The sequence below is a fragment of the Equus asinus genome, chromosome 16, assembly GCF_041296235.1.
Source record: "Equus asinus isolate D_3611 breed Donkey chromosome 16, EquAss-T2T_v2, whole genome shotgun sequence".
In the NCBI taxonomy this organism is placed as follows: Eukaryota; Metazoa; Chordata; class Mammalia; order Perissodactyla; family Equidae; genus Equus; species Equus asinus.
This window is the reverse complement of record NC_091805.1, coordinates 41175601-41187837: the sequence shown is the minus strand read 5'-3', so window position 1 is coordinate 41187837 and position 12237 is coordinate 41175601. Positions and strand designations below refer to the sequence as shown.

Here is a 12237-nt window from a genome sequence, read left to right as displayed (position 1 = left end):
CATACTTGTTATTCGATCTATGACTGATACGTTTAGAATTATTAAGCATTCTACACATTTAAATTGTAGTACAACATTTTCCAAAAGCATGAACACCCACACTTTATATCAATTATTACATCAGAAAGAGTTAATGAACTTAGTACAATACTTTAGGCAGAATAATATGGAAGGTTTCCTTCACAGGAATTATAACTATCTTGACAGAATTTACAGGGTTTAAATCACTTTCACTTATTATCTCTCAAACACAAAATTAAATAATGAGAGGCCAAATCTGTTGAGCATCTCTATCATAGGTTTTACACTTCAACACTGAAACTAGACTCAGATGTACAGAGCTGTTTTCCCCACCAGGATGTTTTGAAAGAAAAAGGGGGCTTTTTGATACCCTGTGCAGCGACCACAGAAGCCATGTCCCTGCAGACACATGGCACGCTGCCTTGATGCTACCACGGGATGCTCCCTTTTGGTGGCAGAGAAAGGACAGCGGTGGGCACTTTCAGAGAAGAGCTCAGTGTTGGCTTTCCTCTTTTCTTTCTTTTTTTTTTTTTAAAGATTGGCACCTGAGCTAACATCTGTTGCCAATCATTTTTTTTCTTCTTCTTCTCCCCAAAGCCCCCCAGTACACAGTTGTATATTCTAGTTGCAGCTCCTTCTGGTTGTGCTATGTGGGATGCCGCCTCAGCATGGCTTGATGAGTGGTGCTAAGTCCGTGCCCAGGATCCGAACCAGCGAAACCCTGAGCTGCCAAAGCAGAACGCAGGAACTTAACCACTTGGCCAGGGGGCCAGCCCCTTGGCTTTCCTCCTGATAGAAGAAAGTGCTTCATTTTTTTTAATAGGTTCATTTTCTCATAAGTACTTGAGTAAAGTGCCTTGATTACTGAATTGCCCACATCTTAAACCCACAGGGAGGCTTCAGTTCACCAGCTTGACTTCTAGCGTTTGATCACAACTTGTTCATAAGCTCCAGACCCCATCCTAAAATAGGAGAAAAAAACCTTCAGAATTTTGAGCTGTAGTGTTTGAAACAGTTCTACTTAACCTCGTCTCTAAAGAGATAGTGCATTAGGTATTTCATTTCCACAACGTTTAAAGACATCACAGATAGAAAATGCTTGAAATCTTAAATGTTTATAATTAATACATTGGATTAGTCTAGTCCCTGATCCTCTCATACTTATTTCCACAATAAGCTAGGAATGTTTCCAAATTCTTACCCTAACAACATACCGGCAAACATGTTTATACATAAATCCTAACCCAGTCTCATCCCAGAGCAGCTCTTACACTGAGTTAATGGATGATAGTTTTCAGTTGCATTAGCAGTATGGTGTCTTAATGCATTTTCCTAGAAAATGCGAGAATTCTTTCAATCAATATGCAAATGCCTTTATGTGGTCAGTAATGTAAATTATACCTGTGCAATGTAGATTTGAAGGGAAAACGATCTTGAGAAGGCGTGTACTGCTTCACTGGCTTGGTCTGGCAGACAGCTGCTTGTCCCCCCAAATCTACTCTCCCCTTCTTCATAGTTTTAGCTAGGTACAGGCTGCTTGGCTAGAGGCCATATTTTCTAAATTCCTTTGTAGATAGGTGTGGCCACGTGACTAAGTTTTCCCTCAGGGAATGTGAATGGAGACCAACAAGTTCTGTCTCACTTGCTTAAAGGGAATTCCTTGCCTCGGACTGGTAGCAATCCAATTTTGACAACACAGGTATGGAGGATGGTGAAGAACAAAATGGAGGGTACCTGGGTCGACTTCTGAGGCAAAGCTGTCCTATTGGCCCAGCCACTGTATTTTTGGGTCTCTTTCTTATAGCAACTTTGTCTTTGACCTAATATGCCAGGTACTAACTGACCTCTATGAATGAAATATGGGGAATACTTAAAGACTTAAAATTTCCAAGCTTTGTGAATAAAGTACCTAGAGATATTTAAATTAAGTAGTGGCCTCATCAATAGAAGGGTTTTTGTTAATGTTGACGCATCTAGTACCTTGGGCTTATGTTATAATGGAATGAACAGACATGCACCCTCTACTGTTTCTTGGTCTGGGAAGATAAAGGTTTTCTACCTGTAAAAACACAGGTAAAAAGCCTGAAAAAACACAGTTTTTTGACAGCAGTTGGATTTATTTTTGCATGAAGATCATTCTACCCTTTCCTTGTTCCCTCTTGAGTGATTAGGAGGAGAGTTGAAGTGGTGTTGCATGGAGAGTGGGTGTTATTGCTTACAAAGTTATCCCCAGGTACTCTTCTTCTTATCTGTCGAGATGTTACTCTGAGTATGCCAAAGATCAGTAAGACCAGAAGCAACCATCATGACTGGTCTCTACCCTTAATGGAATTTTAAGAGGAAATTCTAAAAAATGGGAGTAAAGTAGTGGTTACTAGTCTACCATGGACTTCTCAGCTGATTGCTCAGAGACTCCTGTTCATTCTGATTCATTCTAGAGAAGAAATAGGAAAATCTGCAACAGAACGCCAGTGACACCTACTCATAGCTATAGATAATCAGAACTCGAAGGAACCTTGGTGAGCACCATTGCATGCTGGCTTTTAGATGCCCTAAAAGGGTCTGCTTCTGGCAATGGTGGAGCAATGGGAATCAGACTTTCCCTCCTGCTTTAAATAACTAAAAAACTGGATAGAACATAGGAAATGACAGTTTCACACACTGGACAACAGGCAGCACAGAACTGGTCCTGAGAGAAGGGAAATCAATGAAGAAAGCTAGACAGCTGCCCCAGCTTGCTGCCCGAGGTCGCATACTCCCAGCCTGTGGCACAGGGAGGGAGAGCCCAACACAGCTAGGTGGTCTCTCTGAGTGGAGCGGTCAGAGCTCAGGGATGCTGGGGGCTAGAATTTGCAGGTCTGGATATCAGAAGAAGTGGGGCGGGGGAGGAGGAAATAATGGCTGGAGAATTTCCAAATTTGATAAAAATTGTAAACCCACAGATCCAAGAAGCTCAAAGAACCCCAAGCAGAAAAAAACACAAAGAAAATCACTTCAAGGGACACCATAACCAAACTAGTAAAAACCAGAGATAATGAAAAAAGCTTAAAAGCAGCCAGAGATGAAAGACAAATCAGAGGCATAAAAACAGAAACAAAAGCAGACTTCTTGTCAGGAATTCAATGTCCCAAAGGCAAGCAAAGAGTCACATGCAGAGCTCTGTCAGCAACCCTGGGCTGGCCAGGTGCAGTCACTAGACTGAAGCCGGGTTACTGCGGATAGTCCTCACAGAGCCTCTATCACTGGTCGCTCTGGTCCCTTCGTTCTCATGGGTTCCCTTTCTGAACTATGTTCTTGTGCCTCTTCTGTGCCCTATGTAAATGGTTCTGGTTTCATTGTTGTTACCAGTTTATCTCACAGATTAGATCTAATGCCAACACATCAGCTTCTCTGATGAATACCCACTAGTTGTAAAGCCCTGTGTATACGAGTGTGGTGGGCAGTTCAAATAGATTAATCCCTACAGTAACTCTGCAAGACAGATCTTTAATTAGCAAATATAAAGTACTTGAGTGTTTACTGCAGGCCAGATTTTGTTCAAGCATTTACATGTCTTCCCTCATTAAATTTAAACTGTGTAACTCTGATGAGGAGGGTTCTATTATCATCACTATTTTACAGGTTAGGAAACTGAGGCAGAGAGAAGTGAAGCAACTTATCAAAGACACACAGCTAATAAGTGGTGGAGGTTGGGACTGAATCCAGGCAGCCCAACTCCAGTAATGCAGTTGTCTTTTTGGTAGCAAGTGACAGAGGCAATTTGCCAAGATCATGGCTAAGATGGGTCATTATGGCTAAGCCAGGAATAAAACCCATGTCTGACTCCATGGCCCATTCTCTTTTCACTATGACACATTGTCTCTGACATTCCCCAGCCTTTCTGTGGCATGTAATATTAATTATCTACTTGAACCCCTAATTATCACGTTAGGCTTTCGTGTATTGGGTGATTATTCTAACCTTTAGTTGGGAAGGGAGTGGGAGCCAGAATTCTTAACTACATAAATGCCTTTATATCCTAGGTTCCAGATAGAAATTATCTTTCTTTCCTCTAAATTACACCACCACAAATAGCTAGCATATATTGAGAGCTTTCTATGTACCAGGCACTGTGTTAAATACTTTACGTAAATTATCTAACTTAACCTTCACAAAAATTCTCTGAGTTAGGTAACTTTTCATCACTCCCATTTTACAGGTGAGGAAAATGAGGCTTACAGAGGTTAGCAACATCAGTGAAGTCAACGGGGAAGAGTACGACTTGACTCCGAGCAGTCTGCTGAGACAGCCCATGCTTTCGTACATTTGCTATTTTGGTCCCTCTTGGTTGGAACTGTATCTTTTGCTGTTCCTCTTCCTAAACCAGTAACAGCTAGGGCTTACTGAGTATATCATGTCATCTATCCTTTATTATTTATTTATTTGAGGAAGATTAGCCCTGAGCTAACTACTGCCAGTCCTCCTCTTTTTGCTGAGGAAGACGGGCCCTGAGCTCACATCTGTGCCCATCTTCCTCTACTTTATACATGGGGCGCCTACCACAGCATGGCATGCCAAGCGGTGCCGTGTCCGCACCCGGGATCCAAACCGGCGAACCCTGGGCCGCCGAGAAGTGGAACGTGCGAACTTAACTGCTGCGCCACCAGGCCGGCCCCCCATCTATGCTTTAAAACAACCCCATGACGTTGGCATATGACCACCCTTTTCAATAGAGGTAAGTTCAATTTAAGTTAAATTATTTACCCCAAAAATGGTCTGGCTAGGATGTGAACCCAAGTCTCTTTAACTCAAAAACACATGTTCTCTCTACCATACATATCACTGTCCCCATAAATGTTACTTTTCTACTGGTCTCCTGCTACTAGTCTCTCCTTGCTCCAATCTAGCCTCCAAATTATGGCCCATTACTTTTCTAAAATACCAATCTGACAGTTCACTTCCCTGCCAAAGAACGACCACAAGCTCCCAAAATACACATGATAAAAGGTAAATATTTTGTCATGGTGACAGAGGCCTTTTACAAGATGGCTTCAAGACCCCTGCCAACCTCATGTCCTACAACTCCATTTCACATGCCACTCTCCTTAGAAGAACTTGTTTATTGGCAATTCTCTAAGTAGGTTATATAATTCATAAGCCAGTAAGGTATAATGGTTAAGTACAGTGAATGGGCTTTGGACTCAGAGACATGAGTTTGAACCTTAGTTATACCCCTTACTAGTTTTTTTTTTTTTTTGGTGAGGAAGACTGTTCCTGAGCTAACATCTGTGCCAATATTCCTCTATTTTTCTATGTGGGACAACGTCACAGCATGGCTTGATGAGTGGTGTGTAGGTCCAGGCCTGAGATCTGAAGACACGAACCTGGGCTGCCAAAGCAGTGTGTGAGAGCTTAACCACTATGCCACCAGGCCGGCCCTACCCTTTACTAGTTTTAAGGCCTTGCATAAATTACCTTAACCTCTTTGCATCTTTGTTCCCACTTTTTAAAAATTAATAATGTTACGTTGTGAGTATTGAAAGAGATAATGTAAAATTTGAATTAAACATATATCTGGTGCTTGCTATGTAACTAAGAAATGCTCAGTGTTATCTACAATTATTATATATTTTATTATTATTTAATTATATATTATAATTATTATGCCTGTAAGTTTCTTCTATTTGTTCCTACTACTAGGAATATCCGTCTCCCTCCTACCCACCTGGGAACCCCTCACTTATCTTTTATTCTCCCAAAGACTCTCTTCAAGTGTCAACTCTTCCAGGAAGTTTTCTCTGTCTGAGTGAGGACCCATCTCTGTTCTCTCAGAGTTTCTTCTACTTCTCTTATTATAGTACTTATCAGACTGTTATAAATTTTAGTGTATTTGTCTATCTCACCTGCCAAAAGGGGTCAGATAATAAATATTTTAGGCTTGGTGGGCCACATGGTCTCTGTTGCACTACTCAACCCTGCTATTGTAGCATAAAACAGCCATAGACAATAAACAGGTGTGGTTGTATTCCAATAAAACTTTATTTACAAAAACAAGCAGGGGGCCAACTGGGCCCACAGGCTATAGTTTGTCAACCTCATGTACTAGACCATATGCTAGCTGAGGGTAAGAGCCGGATTTTTCCTCATTGCACCATCACCCATGAGTTGGCCCAATAAACAGTTACTGAATTTAATGAGTAGATAAGTCAACGAAAGTTATGAAAGGTCTAAATTGTGTTACATCCTCTATAAACCTCTTTTCAAACTAACTACTCCCCCATAGCATCTTTCTATGTCCCTCTCTTACCTACCTATCACGCCTGATTGTAGTTCGTTGTTGATTGTTGATGTAGGTGTTTGTTGTACCCTTTGGGCCCTGCAACGTGCTGGACACATAGGATGTACTCAGTAAAATGAGTATTGGTAGAAAAAAGCAATTAGAAATTCTTCCAGGTTTTGAGCATTAGAGAATAAAATAACTGTCTTGGACCAAAGGGGCTCCCTCCCCCGGCAACTCTGACTTACTCCGCAGATGCGCTGGAACTCTACAGGAGTATTACGTGGGAACAGTGAGTATCAGGGTCTCACAGAAGGCCAAGAATCAGGCTGTGGAGTGACCAGAATTCCTAAGGTGTCCTCAGTATCTGTGCTAACTATCATTTGCTGTAGTGTTGGGAATGAGAATGGTAAGTTTGGCAGGTGCCTTTTCTTCATCTGAATCTGAATAACTATCCAAATGATATAGTTTTCTGAACTTTTCTTAATATGTATGTTAGACTCTAGTGGGGTGGAGAAAAGGAGAGTACAGGAATGGTTAACATCAGTGTATCTTGCTGAGTGGCTGCGTAACTGCTCGTAACAGAGAAGACCACTGACTGAAAATGTAATTTTGCTTTGCTCTTTCCAAAATATCAGAGTAAGAACTCCTTTCTAAATGTCCTTTTTATATTGCACCTTGCCCAATGCTCTACTGGTCCTCTTAACACAATCTAAAAATACATCTAAGGAAATCAACAAATAAACTTACAAAATATAATTTCAAACATGCTCAGAATAAGGAAAACTGAGAGCCTCACTAAGAACTGCAATTCTTCTCATGAAACTACTAATACTTGTTTTCTAGCCTCCGTCTAACATAAACTTTGTAACCTTCATCTTCTACTTGTGAACATTTAAAAGAAAAAGTCAGTCTATTCTCTATTTTAATAAACTACGTTTTGTACTACATACCTGTTTGGAAGATGCCGACTGCCAAAGGTTGCACGCCCCCCAGGACCCACAAATAACCTCAGTCCTTCTTCTGCAACACACATTTAAAATATTTATTGTAGGTATAACTATTATTGTCAAATATTGTTCATATTGTGACAAACTCATTTTTTACATTTCAGTTTTATTAAAGAAATAAAAACTTTAAAAAAAGCTACACGTTTTAAAACAATTTACAAGATACCCTAATAGCTATTTCTCATCAACTTCCCTAAAGCTATTTTTCTTAAAACTGAGTAAAGAAGACAGCTCTTCCTATAAATTTCTACAAGTAAGGTTTAATTATTTCTCTTTACAACCACTTAGATAATGAAGCTAAGTCCATTGCTAACTGCTCTCTATTTACACCAGCGTGAATAATTATACCTTTCAAATTGGTGGCATGTAAATTTTCAGTTTCAGTAAAAATGCTAAGGAGGGAATGAAGGCTTCTGTTAGTCACTATCATTTCAAGATCACCACTCAACCCTCCAAATTACAATAGTGACTGGAAGTACTTATGTCCAGTTATGATAAAGCAGATGTAGATCCTTGTTATAAGGTATATAAACATGGTAGACATTGATGCATTATTTAAAAATACAATAAATCTTTTTTCAAAATTGATCTTTTAAAACTAAAGCTCTTTCCTTTCTAAATTGAATATACTTTCTTAGAAACAGATAAACCACAAATTAATCTTCTGATTTTTATGGGCATGAGATTTATTTCACAAACGTGCAACAGACAGTGTCACGTCCTGCCTCTTTACTACTGAGCACATGGATTACAAACTCGGACTACATACATCTGTATGTACTTAAGGGTTATCTACTCACCTTCTGCACTGGAATCTAGGCTAAAGTCTTGACTTTGTAGTATTTTCTCCACAATATCATCTGCATCCACTCTGGTGTCATCAACTCGCTTCAGCTGAGACTCTACAGAATCTTGTTTCACTGGGCATCTTTGAAAAGAACAAAAAAATTTTTCTTCCTTTTTATTATGTTATGAAAACAAAGTGTTTTTTCTTTTTTTTCCCATTTAAACTGAAACCAAAAGGATACCTGTTGAGTATTTCTGAAGCTGTATCCTCTTTATCAGCTGTATCGACAGTTGGTTCAGCTATTTTTTGTTCAATTTCATCACACGGTTCTAGAATACTTTCAACTCCTGTTGACGTACTTCCCACGGAGGTATTTCTCCTGTGGCAGAGCTCAGAGAAGCTGGATGACCGGGAGTGGCATGTGCTGTACCCTGTCAGAGAAAATCATTTGGATATAACACTAATATCAAACACACCGCCATCGAACATTCTTCTCCCACACCATAGCAATTTTTTCTTCTTCTTTTTTTTTTGGAGAGGAAGATGGTCCCTGAGCTAACATCTGCACCTATCTTCCTCTATGTCGTATGTGGGATGCCTGCCACAGCACGGCTTGAAGAGGGGTGCACAGGTCTGCGCCCGGGATCCGGACTGGCAAACCCTGGGCCACTGAAGCGGAGTGTGCGAACTTAACAGCTACACTACCGGGCTGGCCCCACCATAGCAATTTCAAGTCCCATTAGAGCAATAAATGGCTAAGGAATTCAACTCCACTTTAGCCTCTACCTGATACTTTTGACTGCTGGCTCGCATAGCTTGATGTTCTAGAATGTCCACAGGCACCAAGTTCGTCTGGAACAGAGGCACTCTTTGCTGACAGATCTGCAATGCGTCATAACACAATGTTACTATTACTGCCAACAAGTCAAGGGTAAACAACTAAAATTGTATTCTAATCTGCGAATTTTATAATCTGCCAACTTCATTATCAAGAAAAATAAGTTACAAAGTGAAAGAGATCCCCTAAATCAGTACAATGGAAACAGCCATACTGCAGGAAATACAAAGAACTCAAATACCTTAGTTTACTGAAGAACTATAGTATTTTTTGTAAGATGTAACAGGACTCTATCTTAAACAAAACTATTTCAGTTTTTATGTTCAGTATTCCTCTAATAAAAATGAGTCAGATGTATTCTTATAAATTCTCAAAAAAGTGCCAGGTTTTTGTGTGCTTTTTCAGGAAATCTCGCTCTCAAAAACCCATCACAGCAGTAAACTAAAGAGCACTTTGTTACTTTAACATTAGTGTTGCTAGTGCTAGGCTTCAATTTGGGCAAATGTCTGTGGTTTAAAATCAACACAGCATGGAATGTAATACTCAGAATAAAAGTTCTTAAGAAATTGATCATAGTATTCAGTTTCAAAGTAAATGTACAAAAAACGGAGTGTCAAAGCCATTTCTAGTACTTTGATAATGTGCATATTCCAGGTGCCAATTACATATTTCTAGAACCAGGCTTCTTCTACAGAATGCAGAACTGTGACCATTTGCATTAGAGTGAAACATTTGGAAACTAGAACTGTTTTTCACTTACATACAGAAGGAAGCCAACTGAGTCATACAGCAATTATAGCAGCAGTTCTATAAACGATATTGAACACAGTTGGATCAACAAACGCTGCCAAACAAGCAAGCTCAGAGCGACGTGGCCCTTCTGCAAAGGTTTCTCCTTTCTGGACAGACTGCAGGATACAGATCCAAACCAGCATGCCTACTCCTCCTAAACCCTAGTGCTCCTAAACCCAAAGGACAGCTATAACAAAATCTGAACTCAAAGAATTGGTTCATATCAAGAATTATTGAGGACTAACCCTTTACTCCCAGGTTAGCTCAGATCTTAATTCACCCATTTATCTATTGGTTTTCAAAATTTATTCATTCAATAAATATTTATTAAGCTCTTACCAAGTCAGGTGCCAAATACTATATAAGACATAGAGAGTACAAAACAAATAAGACAAAATGTATGCTCAGAGTTTAGAGGTAGAAGCTGTTCTAATACAATGTGGCAAGTACTAAAATATGAGAGGCAGAAAGAGGCTACCAAGAGCTCCAAAGCACAAATGCATCAAGCACTGCCTGGTACTGGGGGAAGACCTCCCAGAAGAGGTCAACTCCAGGTCTTTATCAATGTACAGGAATTCCTCAGCTTGACCAGGTGGGGAAAAGCATAGGGGAGAGCACGCCTTGTTTGTAGAAAAGCAAGTAGTCTGGTCCACTTGGCATACAGGGTGGGTAGAGGTGTAGACGACTGATGGGAAAAGAGATGAGCAGATGCCTAATCCAATGACTTTAAGCAAGGGTGTGACATGACCAGATCTACATTTTGGGAAGATCCACTTGGGCAACAGGATGAACAGGGAGTGAAGGTTTTCATGGTAATCCAGCTGAGAGTGAGAGATGTTTAGCAGGCACAGATGACAGGACTCAATTACTGAGCAGAAGTGTGTGTCAGGATAACTGAAAGAAAATACAGGAGGAAGAGTTAGGAAGACTTGTGCCGGATATGTGGAATTTGAGACACCCGAGGACATCCATTCCTTAGTCACTGAATTTTTACTGTGTCCCTGGCCTTAGGCTGGAGATACAAAGACAGGTAAGACCTGATCATGAAGAACTTAGAGTCTAGCTGGGGAGAAAGATAAACAGATGGATTTCAGTATAACATGTGACATGAAGCGGATCTTTCCAAAAAGCATTTGGAAATATGTACCTGGAGTTCAGGAGGGAGGTCAGGAGGCAACACAAATTTGTAAATCAAAAGTATTTAACTCATATTTACATGATCATATTTACATTTATGTGATAGTTAAATCCAAGGGTCTAGGTGACATGGACCAGGGAGAGTAGGTAGAGGGAACCAAACCCTGTGGAACGTCGATATTTAAGAGGAAGGTGGAAGAAGATAAAGAATCCTCCAAGAAGCCAGAAAAGGAAAGGTCAGAGAGGTAGGAGCCCAGGGAAGAGAAAGCTTCAAGAAAGAATAAATGGCCAAGGCAAACGAGAGCAGAAAAAATGCCCCCAGGATTTGGCAATCATGTTACTGGAGACATTTCAAGAGAAGGCAGAAGGTAGAAGCCAGATTGCACATACGTTTAGGAATCAATGGGTAGTATATTCTTTCTAGAAGTTTGGCTACAAAAAGTGTGAGAAAGAGGGAGGGGGAGGGAGTGTGAGAACATGGAAGAGAAGTAGCTAGAGAAGGATGTAGGGCTAATGAGTTTTTGTTTTTATTCAATATGAGAAAGAATACAGAATATGTAAATACTGAAAAGGAGGAGGCAACGGAATGGTAAACAAAGCATTCACTGATCCTAAATCTGGAAATTTCATTGTCCTCATTATCTATAAGAAACCTTACCTTTGCATATCTGAAAAGGTGGTAAAAATGTTATTCGTGTCACTATACTTTTCTTTTCATTCTTTCAAAGAACAACCCTGCTCACATAACGGGAGGAGAAAGGAAGCTCCAAACTCCTTTTTCTCCAGCCAACTTGACATTTTGCCCACCCTGCTGGAGGAGGTTCTGACTGTGGCTGGAATTTGCCTGGAGAAGTGGCTGTCAAGGTGTGGCCTAGGGCCCAGCAGCATCAGCATCACCTGGGAACTTGGTAATGCAATTTTCTAGCCCCAATCCAGGTCTACCTAATCCCAAAACTCTGGCTCCCGTGTCAGCAATCTATGGTCTGACAAGCCCAGCAGGGGGTTCTTATGGACACTAATGTTTGGGAACCACTGACGAGGGACCGTGATTCATGGAAGAGAAGAACACCTGAGAGATGACCGGCAGAAGCTGCTGTGCACATGGAATGGGAAAAATCCTGCAGTATCCTGTTGTATCTGTGGGGAGTGGAAGCATCTGATGTTGGTGGTAAGTCACTGATAGCTCTTAACTTGTCAGAGCATAACACTTTAGACAAAATGAAACATTGACTTAACCAAAAACTGCATAATTAAAACTCTGCTAATATTTATTGGCCCATTTTTCAAGTCGTATACCCATAGAATTTTAAATCTGGGAGGGAATTTGGGAATCTTTTAGGATATCAAAGAGTACTGTCCTACACAAATTAAAAAACCAGTAAGCTACACATTCATA

General features: G+C 40.4%; 1 protein-coding gene across 2 annotated transcripts in view; it reads right to left on the bottom strand.

Annotated features, from left to right (window-relative positions):
- Positions 1-532: 532 nt before the first annotated feature.
- Positions 533-12237, bottom strand: part of EEIG2 (EEIG family member 2) — a 71840-nt gene continuing 60135 nt past the window's right edge. The window contains exons 7-12 of one of the 2 annotated variants that reach the window (XM_044749147.2): positions 8861-8956; positions 8316-8505; positions 8088-8215; positions 7231-7300; positions 6312-6386; positions 533-983 (exon numbers count right to left, since the gene is read on the bottom strand). In XM_044749147.2, coding sequence (XP_044605082.1) covers positions 941-983; positions 6312-6386; positions 7231-7300; positions 8088-8215; positions 8316-8505; positions 8861-8956 — 602 coding nt within the window. In that variant the 3' untranslated portion in view covers positions 533-940. The remainder of the gene's footprint in view (positions 984-6311; positions 6387-7230; positions 7301-8087; positions 8216-8315; positions 8506-8860; positions 8957-12237) is intronic. The other variant, XM_014835229.3, reaches the window with a different exon arrangement.